The following is a 19,473-nucleotide window of genomic DNA, read 5'->3' on the forward strand; positions in this document are numbered from 1 at the left end:
GGGGGGGGGGGACTGGGATTGGAATGTAAAGATAGATAGATAGATAGATAGATAGATAGATAGATAGTCCCAAAGAGCAAATGCTTATTCATAAGAGAGTGAGGAAACAAGAGGCCTCCTAACAGTTCATGTACATAGAACAGTACTTGATACAAATTCTAGATCCAGAAGGAAGTCAGAGAAGATACACTTTACTACTCATTAAATTCTAATGGGATAGCATTTCTCTCTCAGAGCAACTGTTTTCAAGATTATGTTTATTTAGTCTATCATTCTGTAACACTGAAGTTTATTACCTTCAATCCTGGTGCAGGATAGAAACCTTCAACTAACTTGCTGTTATCAAAAAGACTATAAGCACCATCCCGTATTGCCACAACACCACGACTACGGCAGTATATATCAATGCAGTACATGTTCCTGAAGGCCAGTCTGATGTGGGTGGATGACTGCGGTAGAATGGAGAAACACTGGTAGGCAGTGTTAGTTCTCTGAGTCAAGCCCAACACTGGCACAGTAGGGAGTTTGTTGATGGCATTTAATGGTGCCTGAGTATCAAACAACACCTAGAAGAAACAAACACAAAGAAGTCATCCAGTTGCTATGCAACTACGAAAAACTTAGAATATTCTACGTATCACTGTCACAAATAAGCATTCTAGAAACATCCTAAAGTTTTCACTTGAAGTTTAATCAAATTCTCAAGGCGATATTAAAAAATCATATAAAGACAAAAGCATCCATGTTAGTTATTAAAGACAAATGCAGATGATCTTTTGAGACATTTTGCATGAAGCACTATCATTCCTAAGTCTTATTTTTAGACAGAATAGGGAACATAATTACCTGTAACAACTGAACCACATTTGGTGTTTTGTTGAACATTTCTTGAAGTTGATGGAGAATGGTATTGTGACAGTTACTGCAACCTGAGTTTGGGCCAACTGTTCCCAAAGAAATGTGAAATTTCTGATGAATAGAATTCCACTGGATACTAATCTAAATCAGAGAGAGCACATTTAAGAAAACTGAAAAGTTGATTTGAGATTTGAGATGAAGAATAAAATGTTAAAAGTTGCCAAATATCTAAATGAGATCTTTTCTGAAAATGAGTAACATGGTAAAATTTAGACCCAAATTCCAGGAAAAAAATCATTAAACTTTAGTAATTTTCACACACATTCCTCAGGTGTTTCTTTTTCTCTTCAACTGCCGAATCCTATTCTCAGTGCTACCAAAGGAGCACTGTCATAAAAGAGAAGAAAGCTACCTCAAACAGAGTTTCATTCAATTACTACGTTTGAAAACACAAGTAATTTCTGATATTATTAGAAAAAGAAGTGTTTATCTATTTGTTTATTTAGTGTGTATTGAGTGTTCTCCTACAAGTCTCTACATGTACCCCATGTGTGCCTGGTGTCCAAGGAGACCAGAAGAGGGGACAGGGTTCCCTGAACTTGGATTTACAGATGGTTGTGAGCTGCCATGTGGGTGTTGGGAACCAAGCAGATCCGCTCTGAGAACAGTATAGGTTTTCAATTACTGAGTCCTCTCTTTAGCCCCCAGTTGATTTCATTTTTAAGGAAAAGAAGAAAGTAGAGATTACAGGGAGTATATTTAGGGTTAAGAGGGGCTGGAAAGATGGCTCAGAGGACCCAGGTTCAATGCCCAGAACCCACATGGCTGTTCACAATTGTAATTCCAGTTCCAGAAGATATGACACCTTCATAGAGACATACATGCAGGCAAAACTCCAAAGCACATTAAATACATAAATCTTTTTTTTAAAAAGAGGATAGAAGCAAACAATGACTATATTCAGAAGTCAAACCAAAGCTATACACACCACACACACACACACACACACACACACACACACACACACACAGAGTCACCAATAAATACTCTTCCTAACAATTTGAAATCAGTGAAGGAAAAAAATATCACCAAAAGTGCTTGTTTTAAAATCAAGAACATATATACACTAAAGATATAATTTTTTCTCAATTTCAAAGGATTAAGCATATCACACTTTTATTTCAGCAAAGCATTTAAAATTTACCATTTTATCTATGGTTTGACTTGAGCCCTATTTAAGGCAATTTCCTTTCCTTTTCTTCCTTCTTGAGACAGTGTCAATAAGTAACCTAGGAAAGTTTTGAAACCAAGATCCTGACCCAACCTCCAGAGTGCCAGCGTAAAGGTATATACCATATACCACCATGCGTGGAAGCTTTCATTTGTTTTAGATTCTTTTTTTTTGTTGTTGTTTGTTTGTTTGTTTTCAAGACAGGGTTTCTCTGTAGTTTTCTGAGCCAGTCCCAGAACTAGCTCTTGTAGACCAGGCTGGGCTCCAACTCACAGAGATCCATCTGCCTCTGCCTCCCGAGTTGTCTTCGGTTCTTAATTTTTTAAAGATACACAAAGATGTTTTAATCCATTGACTTACTGAGCTTCCTTTGGTGGTTCCATAACACAAGATAAGTTTTCGATAATTATAAACACGAACTTCGGAGAAAATATTCAGATGAGCAGGTATGTCTATGCAGAAACAAACCAAAAAAGTTATTAGTACACATAAAGTTTTAAAAAGTAGATTGGAAAAAGAGGGCATTTGGCATATTATATATGCCTAGTTTTCTTATGATAAGATCTCCTTTAAGCCCATACTTTGTCTCAACTTCCCTATTTAGCTGAGGGTGACAATGTGCTCCTGATCCTGTTAAGTGTTGTGATCACAGGCAAACATCACCACGCCTGGTTTAATTCTTTTGTAAAAAGCATAAATCAAAAGGAATGGAGGCCAGAACAGAGAAGTGAAGAAAGACACTGAAAAAGTCTAGTATAGTGGCCAGTATAGCAAATCACCTTCTCTGTCCTGGCCTCCTATGTAATCAATTTATGCCAATAACAGCTCTGTCACTTATTAGCTGTATGCCTTTCAGCAAAGTCTTTAAGTCTCTGTGACATGTTTCTGTCATCTGTAAAGTAGGGATACCTACGTCCTAAGTGACGGTACAACTTAAATATGCTGGTGTTAGAACACAGTCCAAAAACAGAGTCGTGTGAGAATTCTGAGTGCTTGTGAGAAAACTCCAAGAAAACAAGAGTCTATGTCCTCGGTTTCTTCAAAAACACAGAAATGTTCTTGGGATGTGCTTTTGTGGCCCTCCCAGGTGTAGCAGATAGGAGTGAGTTTACTTCAGACTATTCATTACAATTGCTATTGCTGTCAGCTTATATGCCTTTATGGAAAAACATGTTTTGCCATGTGTAGCTTGTCTACTATGTGTCTTTATTATTGTATATTTACTTTTTGCTGAGATAGTATTTCTCTACATAGCCCTGCCTGTCCAGGAATTCACTATGTAGAACAGGCTGACCATTCTTAACACTCAAAGTATAAATTGCCTGGTACTCTGAATAAAGTTGGCTATTACATGAGACTTTAGTCTGCCTCATTTATTGGCTCCATCCTCCTGGGTCCCACCATCTCTAGTGTGTTTATTAGATAGCGTGTACAGAGTAAATGAGTAGAATATTGTGGTAACTCACAAGTCTGTTTATGTGCCCAAATTTCTAGAAATAGTAGAAACTTAACAGTTATATTCTCTGGAGAAAATAAATTATAGGCTGAGGTAAAGGAGACAATTTTTCTTAGATATATTTTGTTTGTTTGTTTTTTTCAAGAAAGGGTTTCTCTGAAGCTTTGGAGCCTGTCCTGGAAACTAGCTCTTGTAGACCAGGCTGGCCTAAAACTCACTGAGATCCGCCTGCCTCTGCTTAGATATACTTTTTGACTATTCACTTTTTAAAGCAATGTACAGGTTTTATTTCTGTTACAGAAAAAGGTACTTTTAATTTAAAAGGAAGATTACACATACCTGGTAGAGAACGTGCAAACTCCAACACACACTCATATAATCGGGCAATGCTACTCCAGTCATTAAGAAACATTTCAACTACTTTTCTACCACCAACAGGTTCGGACAACAGATTTTCATACGTTAGGTAAACATGCCGGGATGGTCCTATAGGTTCAAAAGAGAAGATTAATAGTAATCAACACCTTAAAAATCTAGAAATATGCATAAACAGTATATGAAAAATCTTACCTTGCTCCCTGGTAGAAGTGCCATTAAGCGGACAGTTTGCAAACACTAATTCTGCCACCCATGTGCGGTTATTTCTACCTTGTAATCGGAAAGTGCAATCAAGAAGAGAGCGGTCCAGGGCCTTTTGGGTTTCCTCATTGACTCCCTTACAGGGAGGAATTCTAGTGATGAAAGACAGCACATGAAATGTACGTTACACAGAAAGACAAAGAACAATGTATGAATGACAGATAAGATATGACATCATAGCTTCAGGTTCAACCATGCTTCTAGATCCCTTCCTTCTACAAAGAAAGGAAGTAATTCCTAGTAATTGATAATATTTAAGCTGTATCACTTTACATCAACCGTTATGAGAACTCTCATTTTAAGTTTTTTTCCCCCCTTCTACATGACAGGATTTTCCTGTGTAGCCCTGAATATCTTGGAATTCACTCTGTAGATCGAGCTGGCCTTAAACTCAGATCCGCCTGGTTCTGACACCCAAGTACTAGAATTAAAGGTGTGCAACATCACTGTATGGCTCCTTTTAAATTTTAAATGAGGTTTGTCTTTGTTCACAATCTTGTTGCTTACAAGGGGTTCTAATTCTAGAGAATGAATATCTATCTAGAACATCCTCAAGAAAAGCTAAGGGGACAAAAACACTTGTAAATTCATTTTTGATTTTGTTTTTTGTTTTCTTTTTGTGTTTTTTTTGTTTTGTTTTGTTTTTCGAGACAGGGTTTCTCTGTGGTTTTGGAGCCTGTCCTGGAACTAGCTCTTGTAGACCAGGCTGGTCTTGAACTCACAAAGATCCGCCTGCCTCTGCCTCCCGAGTGCTGGGATTAAAGGCGTGCGCCACCACCACCCGGCGTAAATTCATTTTTGAAAACAGGATGACATAGTACAAATAATAAGGACTCTAGAGTGAGGGATATGATCTAATTTTAATAGTCATATTTAATTGAATCTCAATTACCCAACTATAAAATCAATAGAAGAGTTTCTCTTATGGATCACTCATTAAAAAAAATAAATACATACGTGACTAAAACATGCGAATGTTAATTCACACTTGGAGCAAAATATTTTTTTTCAGATTTTATTTATTTACTTCAAATTATATATACAATATTTTGCCTGCATGTCTGCCTGTAGGCCAGAAAAGGGCACCAGATCTCATTATGGACGGTTGTGAGCCATCATATGGTTGCTGGGAACTGAACTCAAAACTGAACCCAGGGCCTTTTGAGATAAACCCCTAACACTGCAAAAGCAAATTTTAACCATAGCCTTTAATGTCCTAACAAAATTATGGGTTATTTGAGCTGTAGCATTGGCTGTTCTTCCAGAGGTCCTGAGTTCAATTCCCAACAACCATGTGGTAGTTCAAAACAATCAATAATGAGATCTGGTGTCTCTACTGGCCTGCAGGAACACATGTAGGCAAAATACTGTATACATAATAAATAAATAAATCTTTTTTAAAAATATTGGTTTCACAATCCCAGAGAACCTAGACAACAAAGAGGATCCTAAAAGAGACATACATGGATCTAATCTACATGGGAAGTAGAAAAAGACAAAAATCTCCTGAGTACATTGGGAGCATCGGGACCTTGGGAGAGGGTAGAAGGGGAGGGGAGAAAATATATAGCTCAATAAAAACAATTACAAAATTAATAAAATAAAAAATATTGCCGGGCGGTGGTGGTGCATGCCTTTAATCCCAGCACTCGGGAGGCAGAGGCAAGCGGATCTCTGTGAGTTCAAGGCCAGCCTGGTCTACAAGAGCTAGTTCCAGGACAGGAACCAAAAGCTACGGAGAAACCCTGTCTCGAAAAAAAAAATGGTTATTTGTTCTTTGCATCTTCCTCCTTTGCAGAATTGACCTTTGTGATAAAGTTTGATTTGTATTAACCCACTTAACATACATGCTGTAAGATACATAAAAGGAATGTAGTAGTTTGGCATCTTAAAAACACCTACCTATGCATTTTTCTTCTACAGCTTTATAGACTATTTATCATAAGTTATGAAGCAATATATTTTAGCTGTCATTTCAGTATTAGATGAAAAACAAGGTATATTAATTACATAGTATCTCAATTTGAGTATCTCTCAGATTTCATAATCATTCATATCAAGGCAAAAACACTAAAATGTACGTAACAAGAAATACAGAAATCTGTTTCAGTTCTCTTATTCAGAGTACCTAGAAAAGGGCTTTTCATTTTGTATAAAAAGCTAGCCAAAAAGAAAAGGATCAGAAAGATGAGGGCAGGGGTGAGGCAGAGTGTGCCAGACTCTGTGGCTGTACTTTGTGCAAAATTGGCCCTTAGTGGTCATCTTTGCTGACTTCCCAGAGGCATAGCTTGGGCAACACCCTAGTGGGCCTGCATGGCAGCCTCAGAAATGGACTGCCAGCAGTGAAAAGGCTTGGGACCAGGCACAAGGCTCCCTGAGCTCCCTCTGCTTGGAGCTCTCCGCTGAGGCAGATGCACTGCAAGTAACCCCAGGAGAGGAGGGCAGGTGAGGAATTAGGTGAAAGGAGTGGGAACCATAAACCTATTAATAAACACTGCCATGAAAAGCCGCTTCAGCACAGAGGAAAATCTATGGGCCATACAGCTAAAAGATAGTAAACAGCTGAAGCATCATCTAGTACTAAAACTCTGAAAAGGGTAGAAAATTGGAACAAAACAATCAAATACGCATTATCTTTCTAGCATTAGTGGAGATGCAATGAGCAAATCCACATCTTTATGAAACTCTAGAATTTCGTGGGAAAAATCAAGATACAAGCTATCTAGCTATTGATAGGCAACAGTGTAGGGTAGCCTATTATTCCCTAGAGAGCAGCTAACCCATGTCTGTAATCACAGCTATTCAAGTCTGAGGGAAATCTCAAATTCAAGGCCAGCCTAAGCAACTATAATTTACATAGTCCCCAAATCCATCAGAAAGCAAAATCTAGAAAGTTAACAGTGGATGTAGCATAGTGGTAGAGAAAATGCATTGAAAAAGTTTTTCCATCCAAAATGCATTACAAAAGTTGGCCTTGGTAACATGTTTATAATGGTAGCACAAGGGAGACAATCCCTGATGAAGGAGGTAGAGGCAAGAGAATCAGGAGTTGAACTTGATACTTAATTTCAAGACAAGGCTATGCTACAGAAAACACTGTTAAAAGCAGGGTGGGTGCAGAATGCATAGCAATGTTGAAAGATAATTTTGACACAGACAAATTATCCAGGTATGTGTGGCTTTCATGATCAGTCTATATAAACATTGAAATATCAATGTTTGGAAATATTTTTGAAGATTTACCTTCCACATATTTGGTAGATAGACAGATATTCTGCTATACAGTAGCCTCTCTCCACATTAAGTCAGGGAGAAGCCACACAAAGACCCAATGTATAATCTGTTACAATCAGACCCAGACAATCACAGTGAATGGGGTATTTCATCATCTGGTATTTGGACAAGCTATTATTGAAATACTGGTGTGGGAGAATTGTCTGTATTCTATCAATCATGTTATAAATAAATGCTGATTGGCCAGGCAGGAAATATAGGTGGGGAAACCAGACAGGAAGTAGAAATGATGTAATGAGAACAGGAGAATTCTGGGAAGGAGGAAGTTGAATCCTCCCACTCCTGCCCAGACCTCCGAAGCAGCAGGATGTGATCTGTCCCCACTGAAAAAAGGTACTGAGCCACATGGCTAACATAGATCAGAAAAATGTATTAATCAAGATGTGAGAGTTAGCCAGTGAGAGGCTACAGCTAATGGGCCAATCAGCTTATAAATTATGGAGACCTATGTGTGATTTTCTTTGGGGCTAAACAGTTGTGGGATACCGGGTGGGACAAAAACCCCAGCAACAAACAGCCCCTCATGTTACAAAATACTTAACCATACCAATCGTTTCATATTAGTTTCCTATGCTCAATTGTTTATAATGGAGGGATACTGTTGGTGCCAAATCAATCAGAATGTAGTTATTGCTTTCACCCAGTTACTGATATTGGTGTGGGAACAGATTGCTACCATAGAATTAGATGACACTTTAAAATATTTTTTTTTAATTTATTTGAGTGGGCATGGTAGCAAACACCTTTAATTCCAGCACTCTGGAGGCAGAAGCAGCCTCTGCCTCTCTGTGGGTACAATGCCAGCCTGGTCTAGAGTGAGTTCCAGGACAGGCTCCAACGCTACAGATAAAGCCTGTCTAAAAAAAAAAAAAACAATTATTTATTTTATAAGTGTATGCACCCATAGCCATGCCACATGTGTCAAGGTCACAAGTCAGTTCTCTCCTTCCACCAAGTTGATTATGGAGATTAAATTAAGGCAGACAAGCTTGGCAGCAGATAACTTTTACTCCCCTCCCCCTCACCGAGACATCTCTTGAGTTTGCTGTGGAGAGCCTTATGTCATCTGGCAGATCCCAAACTACTTCCTGTAAATTCCTCCCAGAAAAACTTTTGTATGTAAATATATACTTAGTATTTAATATGTAAGGATGAATGTAGGGAGACAAATGGGGGAAGGGGGGGCGACACAACACAGCTGTATGATTCTCTATTAAGTTATGATGTCATTAATACTAATGATGAGTGCTTAGTACACAAGTTGAGATTGAAACGGGGTGCATCATGTCAATGATCATTCTTTATTTGTAGTAACCAGTTTCTTTTGAACTATCCAAATTAAAAACAACAACAAGAGTAACTAACTGCTTCATTCCCTGTTTTTGTTTATTTGGAAATTTTAGGTATAGTGTTTACCTGGCATGGATTACTACAACTAGAACTTTATGTTAAAAGAAAATTCCACAAGCTGACTTCCACTTAATCCATTCAACTTAATCTTATTTAAATGTGTAAGTAACTGTCATTCATCTTGGGTGTTGTCATAACAAATCAATTTCTCTTCAAATAAGCTAAACTACATTTTAACGTTATCTACATATTTCTGTACATTTATATTTGTTTCTTTTTGAAGACAGGGTCTGATGCAGTCCAGACTGAGTTTATGCTCACGGTGGAGGCAAAGATAACTTGAATCTTTACTCTCAGCTCAGCATACGTACAAATCTGCAATCCCCAAAATGGCAAAGTGGGAGCAGGAGGATCAATTCAAGGCCATCCTCAGCTACAAAGCAAGTCTCTGTCTTAAAAGAGATAAGAAAATAAAAAAGACACCAAACTCCTTTCTGTTTGTCTCAGCCTAGTAAATGCAGGGATTCTAAGCATGCACCACCCACATTCAAAGTGTATTTGTCATGATGCTGCTTTACCCTATTTGGTGTACCAAGCAAAGGAATTTTCCATTTTAAATAACAATAAAATGTTAGCAATGCTGTTTAACAATAAAATGGTTCAAGTTTCCCAGAAGAATGAGGTTCAGCAACACAATAAGAATTTTTAGTTGGAACTAAAGATGTAACTTGGATGGCAGAAATCTTGTATAGCATGTAGGAGGCCTTAGGTTCAATCCCTAGTATCACATGGACATTTCACCTTGAGTTTGAGAATATAAATGCAGACATATCTTCTTTTTATATTAGGTAGATTAATCCTTTCATCAGATCCATCTGGTTGGAAAATGAAAGCACAGAACATGCCTGCATATTTCAAAATAAGAACTAAGGAGACTCCTTCAAATTTTAGTTCTCAACTACAGTAGACGTTTGAAAGTACATCTCATGTCATTTTTAGTTTTTGCTGCTAGTGTTAAGATTTCTGAGACAGGATCAACTTTGATCATGCCAGCATGATTACATGAGTAGAGAAAATAAAATCAGATCCCTCCAAAGGGAATCTGATAAAACTACTACTATAAAATATACAAGATTAAAGAAGCAGGGGACAAAGAGAGATGGCTCAGTAGTTAACAGCACTGTTTACTCTTCCAGAAAGCCAAAGTCGATCCCCAGGACCCAAATAGCAATTCACGACTGCCTGTAACTCCAATTCCAGAAGAACTTAATGTTTTCTTCTGTCCTTCACACACAGTGCATAGACATTCATGCAGATGAAGTAGCCATATACATAAAATTTCTTAAATAATATAAAAAGTTAGGAAAACATTTCATGGACAAAGAGGGTGAACCACATCTAAAAATTTCAAAAAGTGTAATTTAAACAGTTATTCCCTAGCTGATGTTTCTCTAGTATTCAACAACTCGAGAAATTAGGCTAGAGTTACCTATGGCACGTTTTTGTTTCTTGAGACGATCATCTCACTATGAGGTCCACACTAGTCTGGATCCTCTGAGCTCAACTTCTTAACTAATTGGGGTAGAGGAATGTGGTCCATCTTCCAGTTTCAGATAGTTTCTTAGTGCCATTGAAATAAGTTCTATATTAATGAAAGACATAAAACTCTATGGGCGCTAACCCTTTCAGCTTACACCTCCATGTTTAACTCTCCTTTTCTCCTGCCTTGCTGAACATTCAGGTCTGGCATGCTGAGCTTTCTCTTACTTACAACCATTCACACATTAGCAGTTATCTCCTCTGGTTAGAACCTTCTACTCTAATTACATGTCCCTGTGCTCTGGCTAATTCTCACCGTTCTCAGTCTAAGTACAACTGGAACTTTCTTGGGAATTTCCATCTTGACTTGTGAACTAGGCTATATCTCCCTGCTATGTGAATCCAAAGCATCCTGCAGGGCCTTACAAAAATCAAGCCTGAATATTCAAAAAATTGTGGATAACAAATGAAAGAGATGCATGCAGAGAAATGATGCCCTAAAATGCAAATGGGGCTGAATTGCCACTCAACGGGTAGAAGAGAACCTCCCCTGGACCTCAGCAATTCTACACAGAAAGCTATCATACACACACAGGTGTGAGGTCTGTTCTACATGCTTCCAAAGGAGACAAACTGTCCTTCAGCATGGCTGCAGTGTGTGGCACCATGTTAGATACAGAACAGGGGCTTACTTTAGTAAGCGAATTGCATGGCTGAAGCCATCACCTTCCACTTGCACTCCTTGATGTGGTATCTCCAGGTTGGACAACTGGAAAGAGAAAAAGGACAGTATTATTAAACTGTTCATTTTACAAAAGAAAGTAGCTTTTCTCTACACTTTAATCTATTTTCATCCCATCTGTTCTAAGGCAGCCTTTCTCAAATTGACAAGTTATAAGGAATGAGCACTGTTATCATTAGACTTCCGTGGAACTTATAGCAAGGCAACTGCAAGTCAAAGGAGCTTGAGATTCTCTAGCTTAAATCTGCACAGTAGACAAATCTTCAAAATTCAGGAGATAAACCCATTTTTGCTACAAGCTAAAAGTAATCCAGAATCAGTTATAGTGGTTCCAAACAAAGCAACTAAGAACTAAGACTGGTATTATTTGTGATTCTACTGTTTGATCAAAAAGAAACTTAAGTCAGGCAAATGTAGACTGAAACTCATTCAGTGGAAGATAGGAAGGCATGTCAGAAGGTCCTCTGATTGAGCAAAGAAATGCTTGACCTCAGCAAATAAAGGTAAGTCTTCTATAATGGAAGTTTTACATACCCTATTTCAACAATGATTTAAATGTTTGTCTAGCCCTACTTTGAGGTCCAGGAAGAACGTAAGTATAGAAACTAGCTAATGACCAAATAAATAAGAGAAGTTCAGACTAAAAAATAAAAGCTCAAAAAATGGCTTTCCATCAATAAAGAGAGAAAAACTGCAAGTAAGATTACCCATAGCTATTCAAAGCACACGGTACATATTATAATACCCTTCTCATAGAAGAGAAAATAGGAAGCACACTTGGAACTCATTGGTACAGGAGATCACTTCCTAAATATAACCCCAGTAGCACTGACACTTAAGAGCAACAATTAACAAATGGAACCTCCTGAAACTGAGAAGCTTCCATAAAGCAAAGGACACAGTCAACAAGACAAAACAGCAGACGACAGAATGGGGAAAGATCTTCACCAACCCCAATTTGGACAGAGGGCTGATCTCCAAATATACAAAGAACTCAAGAAATTGGTCATCAAAAGAACAAATAATCCAATAAAAAAAATGGGGTATAGACCTAAACAGAGAACTCTCAACAGAGGAATCTAAAATGGCTGAAAGACACTTAAGGAAATGTTCAACATCCTTAGCCATCAGAGTAATACAAATCAAAACAACTCTGAGATTCTATATTACACCTGTAAGAATGGCCAAGATCAAAAACACTGATGACAACTTATGCTGGAAAGGATGTGGAATAAAAGGAACACACTTCCATCACTGGTGGGAGTGCAAACTAGTACTTCCGCTTTAGATTTCAGTACGGCAATTTCTAAAAAAATTAGGAAACAACCTACTTCAAGAACTAGCAAAAAAAAAAAAGAACTAGCAATACCACTTTTGGGTATATATCCAAAGGATGCTCAATTGTACCACAAGGACATGTGCTCAACTATGTTTATAGCATCATTGTTTGTCATAGGCAGAATCTGGAAACAACCTAAATGCCTCTTGACCGAAGAATGGATAAGGAAATGTGGTACATTTACACAATAGAGTACTACACAGCAGAAAAAAATAATGGCATCTTGAAATTTGCAGACAAATGGATGGATCTAGAAAGCATCATGTTGAGTGAGGTAACCCAAACACCAGAAAGACAAATATCATATATACTCACTCATAAGTGGCTTTTAGAAGAAAGCAAAGAAAAACCAGACTACAATTCACAATTCCAGAGAACCTAGACAACAAAGAGGACCCTAAAGAGAGACATACATTAATCTACATGGTAAGTAGAAAAAGATAAGATCTCCTGAGTAAATTGGAAGCATGGGGACCATGGGAGAGGGTAGACAGGGAGAGGAGAAGAAAGGAGGGAAGCAAGGAAAAATATATAGCGCAATAAAAACAATAAAAAAGAAATTAAAAAAAGAGCACTGGTTGCTTTTCCAAGTGATACAAGCTCAATTCCCAGCACCACATGGCAGCTAGGGGATAAAGGACCCTCACACAAACATACATGCAGGCAAAACACCAATGTACAAACATACACATAGAAGCAATAATAAAAAATAGAGGTTGCAGCAGGCATAATGGTATATGACTGTAATCCTAGTACAGGAAAGTAGAAGCACAAACACAAAAAATTATGAGTTCATCCTTAGCTACATAGCAAGTTCAAGGACAGCCTAGAGAACATGAGACCCTTCAAAAAACAAGAGAAAACAAACAGACTGGTTACCTCCCTTTACATTCATATGTGGGGTCATGGTAGGTATCACAAAACCATTTTTTTTTACTGGTATTTTGCCTGCAGGCATGTCTATGTGAAGGTGCCAGGTACCCAGGAGCTGAAGTCACAAACAGTGGTAAGCTGCCATGTGGGTGCTGGGAACCAAACCCAGGTCCTCTAGAAGAGTAGCCAGTGCAATTAACAGCTGAGCCATCTCTTCAATCCCTACAATATTAGTAAAGGAAATTGACTCTGCATCAGCCAACTGCTTCTTCCATAATACCAAAGTAAACATTTAACTTAATATTTTTATGACTTACTTCTCAAAAATAAGTCTAGTAATATTAGTATTCAAACAGCACGTATTACTTTATAAATTCAACAAAGAGATATGCTTTATTAAATAGTCATTTCTAGTAGACTTAAACAATGTTCCTACTATGAAGTAGAAGACATCAATTCTTACAAGTTGTCTACTTTCAGCTGGGCAGTGGTGGCACACACTTTTACTCCTAGCACTCGGGAGGCAGAGGCAGGCGGATCTCTGTGAGTTCAAGGCCAGCCTGATCTATAAGAACTAGTTCTAGGACAGTTATGGCTGTTACACAAAGAAACCCTGTCTCGAAAAATAACCAAAATAAAAAAAAAACAAAAAACAAACAAAAAAAAACAAGTAAAGTTATCTATTTTCTTTAATTGGGAAGAATTTAATCTCCATTATCTAAGGAGAAGAATATGAGCTGATGGATTGGGAGACAAAAGAGCTTGTGTGTACCCGAGACCAATTCTCCAGCTGGAAACACAACTGGAAAATTCTGAACTTACCTCCAATCGAAGTCCTACAAATGGCATATTGGTGTCACACATAGCGACAAAATGAGCTAGAACTTTATTGAAGGCACACATTTCTCCTGTTCGTTTGGCTTTCTTGCATTCTACTGGACATGGGTCATCAGACAACTAGAAATTAAAAATTTTTTAACTGTGTACAAAATTACAATTCACCAAGGCAAATAAAGCTCTACAACAAAGCTCAGGGTTAACACAAAAAATAAGACCTGTCAACACAGGCACATTGAGCAAATCATAACCCAGACACAAGTAACACAGTAGATACTTATCTTATGTTTAGCAAGTTGGTTTTTATGAAATTATCAATTAAGAATTAAAAGAAAAGCATTTGGTCAAATTTAGTAGTATGCACCTGTAATTCTAGTACTCAGGAAACAGAAGGATTTTAAATTTGAGGCCAGTCCAGGGTTAAAAAGAAAAGTAAAATGAAAAACAAAAGGAAAATAAAATGAAAGAAACCTATCTGAAAAAAGGGGGGTGGTGGAAATGTAGCTCAGAGTGCTTACCTAGAGTACACAAAGCCCCCCATTTCTAACACCACCACCCTACCCTCAAAAAAGAAGAAATATTTTTAAGAAAATGTGGGTAACTGTTTCACTGCTGCCCTATACCTCTGTTTAAGAATAATGAAACTAAGTGTAGTACACTTGGTAATTGTGAGGCAGGCGCTGGAGGGTGTCAATTTAGAAGCAAAAATTAGTAACATAAGACATCACAGACCAGCCAAATCTACACAGGAAGATCATATCTCAAAAATAAAAAAGGCAGCCGGGCGTGATGGTGTATTCCTTTAATTTCAGCACTCAGGAAGACAGAGACAGGCATATCTTTGAAATTGGAGCCTAGCCTAGTCTACAGAGCCAGCTCTCCCAGATAGCCGGTGCTATACAGAGAAACTGTCTCAAAAAACAAAACAGGAAGTTCGCCCTTTTGTCTGCAGGGTCCTTCAACCTCCAAGAGTCCTGTCCCTGTGCTGAGGACAGATCGAACCTTCATTTGGCAATGGATGGAGATAGAGACAGAGACCCACATTAGAGCACTGGACTGAGCTCCCAAGGTCCAAATGAGGAGCTGAAGGAGGGAGAACATGAGCAAGGAAGTCAGGACTGTGAGGGGTGTGCCCACCCACTGATGCCGTGGGGTTGATCTAATAGGAGCTCACCAAGACCAGCTGAACTGGGACTGATGGAGCATGTGATCAAACCGGACTCTCTGAACATGTTGGACAAGGAGGGATGACTGAGAAGCCAAGGACAATGGCACTGGGTTTTGATCCTACTGCATGTACTGGTGTTGTGAGAGCCTAGCCTGTTTGGATGCTCACCTTCCTAGACCTGGATGGAGAGGGGAGGACCTTGGACTTGCCACAGGGCAGGAAACCCTGACTGCTCTTTGGATTGGAGGGGAAAGGAGAGGGGAGTGGGGGGAGGGGGAGGGAGAGGGGGAGTGCGGGAGGGGGAGGGAAGTGGGAGGAGGTGGAAATTTTTAATAATAATAATAATAATAATAATAATAAGGAAAATATAAATAAATAAAGCAGTAATATAAAAAATTTTTAAAAATAAAATAAAATGAAGCCGGGCAGTGGTGGCACACGTCTTTAATTCCAGCACTCAGGAGGCAAAGGCAGGCAGATCTCTGTGAGTTCAAGGCCAGCCTAGTCTACAAGAGCTAGTTCCAGGACAGGCTCAAAAGCTACAGAAAAATCCCTGTCCCCAAAACAACAAAAATAAGTAAATAAATAGATGGATGGATGAAATGGGATGAGGATTGCAAAAACATTAATATAAATAACTTCTAACTTCTATGTGACCATACCTTGTGCTTGGTACCCGTTCCGGTCTGTTTCCCAGTCTTTGTATAGGAAATCAAGTCCTGGATGTTGTCCTTGAATTGCTGCAGCAGCAGTGCCATGACAGGGCTGTCTTCACGATCTGGAGTACTCACAGACATGAAGTAGTACTTGTACGATAGTTGAGTGGGTTTATTGGGAACCTCAAGCATTTCCACAACCTAAAATGATCCAAATCAGAAGGAAGTAAGCCCTAGTAGAATAAGAACCGGAGTACATTCTCCATCTTATATCAAGTGGAGTTTGGAATTATTTTTTAAAAAATTAAGAAAAAAAATATTTTTAAAAACATTCTTCGTAAGTATACGATGTGTCTTCTAAATATTAGCAGTGGGAAAAAAGAATGTAAAGAGTAAAAGAAACAATAAACACAAGAAATGAGATAAATTATTGATGCTAGTTTTGTTTTATTTTGTTTTTAGAGAAAGGATTTTGCTGTAGCTTTGGAGCTGTCCTGGAACTCACTCTGTAGACCAGGTTGGCCTCGAACTCACAGAGATCTACCTGTTTCTGCCTCCCGATTGCTGGAATTAAAGGCATGCGCAACCACCACCCAGATGGCATTCATACTTCTTATTATAAGCTGAAATAAAAATATACCTAAACCAAGCAGGTCTTCTAGAATGGTATCTATTTTCAATATCCCTTTTACCTTTCTTATCTGTAAAAAGACCCTAAAAATTCAATTACTGTGGCCAAGACAAATCAGAGAAAAAAACAACAACTACACCTCACTGGGAAACATGCAAAAATAAATTTTCACTTTTGTATGTGAGGCAGGGTCTCAGTGTAGCCCATGCTGGCCTTGAACTGCCTCCAATTCCCAAGTGCTAGAAATAAAGATGTGTTGCCACCACACCCAGCTAAACCCCAAGTTTTGAACTAAAAAATGTTGTTTGCTCTGGGGACAACATAAAAAAGAAGCAGTGCCAAAATGGAATTAACCATGCCAGTGCTATCCTAAATGCCTCCTCAGAGTACCAGTGAGGAGTCATGGGTTGTCTTTATTTTTATGAAGAATAAGGACACTGAAAAATGAAGTTTCCTGTCCAAGGTCACACACTTTGGTATTTTTTCCTAGAGGTTAAACTGTTTGTTTAAGCCTTCCTCTTAGCCACTATGGCAGCTTAGAAATGTCAGTATCTATCTAAAAAAAAGACAGAGTATGAGGACATTAAGTGGCATGATAAATCTATATACCCTTACTGAGATAGAGGGTACAACTATACACTTAACCAAAACCAGTACTTTACAAATCTCAAGTCTGAGACAGCCTTGGTGGGTCAGGCCTTTAATCCAAAGTAGTTGGGAAGTTAAGGCAGGAAGATTACAAATGAGGATCCAGAGAAAACTCAAGGTTAAGAGCACTGGTTCTAGTTCACAGCACCTATATGGCAGCTCACAACTGTCTATAACTCCAGACCCAGCTATCATACCTCTTCAGTTTTCTATACACATATAGTACACAAACATACAAACATATAAAGGTTGTGTTTAAGGCTAACTTGTACAAGTTAGTGAAGCCTTGTCACAAAAAAAAAGAGGGGTTCCGTGGTAAATCACTTGACTAGCATGTGTGAACCATGGAGTTAATCCCAGCAGCACCCACTTAATAATAAACCTCATATACTAAAAAGCACAGATTTTCATAGTATATAATTAGATCACAACAGAGGTGACCAACAAATAGAAAGGGAGAAAAAAAAGAAATTTTTTTTTGTTTTGTTTTTTTATTTTTTTCAAGATAGGGTTTCTCTGTGTATCCCTGGCTGCCCTGGCACTCACTCTGTAGACCAGACTGGCCTTGAACTCACAGAGATCCGCCTGCCTCGTCCTCCCGAGTGCTGGGATTAGAGGCGTGTGCCACCACCACTACCAGTCCTTTCCTATTTTTAATGGTCACAGTAGCAGTTAATTTTTTTCTACTTAAGTGACAAATCTAAAGGAAGTAGAGTAACCTGCAATCGGGTTTGATCTAAACCAATTTTTTGTTTTGCTACTGGGACACTGACACTAAAAGCTAGCTATTCATCGATGCTTACAAAATAAGGCCAGAAACTTAACAATATGTACCTACTTCAATTTTATTATGGGTGTGGCTGAGCCCAAAGCTCTATGAATATTTACAGTTTGGTTATTCATCATCACTAAGAAGACATGTAACACAAACAACTCAACAAAAACTAAAACCACAGATAGCTCTTCAGTACATGTCAAATCTACTTCCATACATGGGATTTTAAAATTCATAAAATGATAAAATTCATGTCAACAGTAAACTCATTAACCTACTACATCAACAGCTCAGCCAGTACCTGGTATCAATTTAAGACGGTAGATTGAAAAGGTACAATGGAAAACTTTAAAAATTCATTCCTATTCTTTAAGAAATCTTAGATTAATATTTTCAAACACCTTAGTTTTATCACAAATACTTACTTGTTGTACACAGAAACTTAAGTGTGAAAATGTACTTATGGTAAGTTCTTAAAAAATAATTCTTAACAAATTCAAAAAAGTCAAAAAATTAGAAAATGATATGAAAAAGTTCTCAAAAAAATCTAGGAAGAATGAAAATATGAAAAAGAAGGAATATGCCATCAACAAAATACAGTATGCCATCAATAAAGGAGAAAATAAGGCTACTTTTAGCCAGTCTATATTTACACAAACTCATTTAACTAAAACCAAGCTAGTATGTCTGATACCAAACTCCTCCAAATCTTCATAATAGTTACAGTTAATTGCACTCAAATGCTTGCATTTAACCAAAGAGATGCTTAGTTCCAATCAGAAACTAAGACTTCCTTGTCTATCATGAACAAGGCCTCCCCAACAACTCAGGCCTTATAATGGCAGAGGCAATAGGGAGAGACAGAGGCTATCCTACATTTCCCAGAAGAGTCTTAACTACTTTTCTGCCTTCATTCGTATCCCCTGGGTTGAAAATCCCAATATGAACATCAGACACTAAGTAAAATTCATTTATAAATGAAATTAAACAAGACAGTTTTCTGAATACATCCATACATATTAAACTTGTTCACTACCAAACACGCTTGACATACTTACAATGTAGTACTGTGGAAGGCGGGTAAGTTTAATAAACAGCTTATTCTTAGAAAGGTTTCCAATGGGATGCGTTGAATAGTTGGAAAGATACAACGTTTCAGTGGTTATTGTAGGCAGATGTTTTATAGATTGCTTGCAACGCTGTTGTCCAAGCCAAAACCTTAATTTAAAAGATAATTCACATCATAAAACCATAACTTTTTGGGTTAACTGTATGCCACTAATTTCCAAATCAAATAAAACAAAGAAAAGACATTTAGTCAATGGACACACGATGAAATCAGTAATTCATTTCGGACACACGATCAAATCAGTAATTCATTTCTACAGTTTTGTATTTGGCTTCTAATTCTACTTATAGAGTAAGAAATGTAAATTG

At 38.0% G+C, this 19,473-nt stretch overlaps 1 protein-coding gene across 1 annotated transcript in view; it reads right to left on the reverse strand.

Moving 5' to 3' along the window:
• The window catches only part of LOC121443490 (mediator of RNA polymerase II transcription subunit 14-like), a 94,213-nt gene that overhangs the window by 23,131 nt on the left and 51,609 nt on the right, over positions 1-19,473 (reverse strand). Inside the window, exons 13-21 of the mRNA XM_041645233.1 lie at positions 19,095-19,254; positions 15,989-16,183; positions 14,144-14,278; positions 11,060-11,136; positions 4,116-4,276; positions 3,885-4,031; positions 2,450-2,541; positions 847-999; positions 297-566 (exon numbers count right to left, since the gene is read on the reverse strand). Coding sequence (XP_041501167.1) covers positions 297-566; positions 847-999; positions 2,450-2,541; positions 3,885-4,031; positions 4,116-4,276; positions 11,060-11,136; positions 14,144-14,278; positions 15,989-16,183; positions 19,095-19,254 — 1,390 coding nt within the window. The remainder of the gene's footprint in view (positions 1-296; positions 567-846; positions 1,000-2,449; positions 2,542-3,884; positions 4,032-4,115; positions 4,277-11,059; positions 11,137-14,143; positions 14,279-15,988; positions 16,184-19,094; positions 19,255-19,473) is intronic.

This window comes from Microtus oregoni, unplaced genomic scaffold (genome assembly GCF_018167655.1).
Source record: "Microtus oregoni isolate MIOR12 unplaced genomic scaffold, Mior012 000108F_ref0000382, whole genome shotgun sequence".
Taxonomy (NCBI): domain Eukaryota; kingdom Metazoa; phylum Chordata; class Mammalia; order Rodentia; family Cricetidae; genus Microtus; species Microtus oregoni.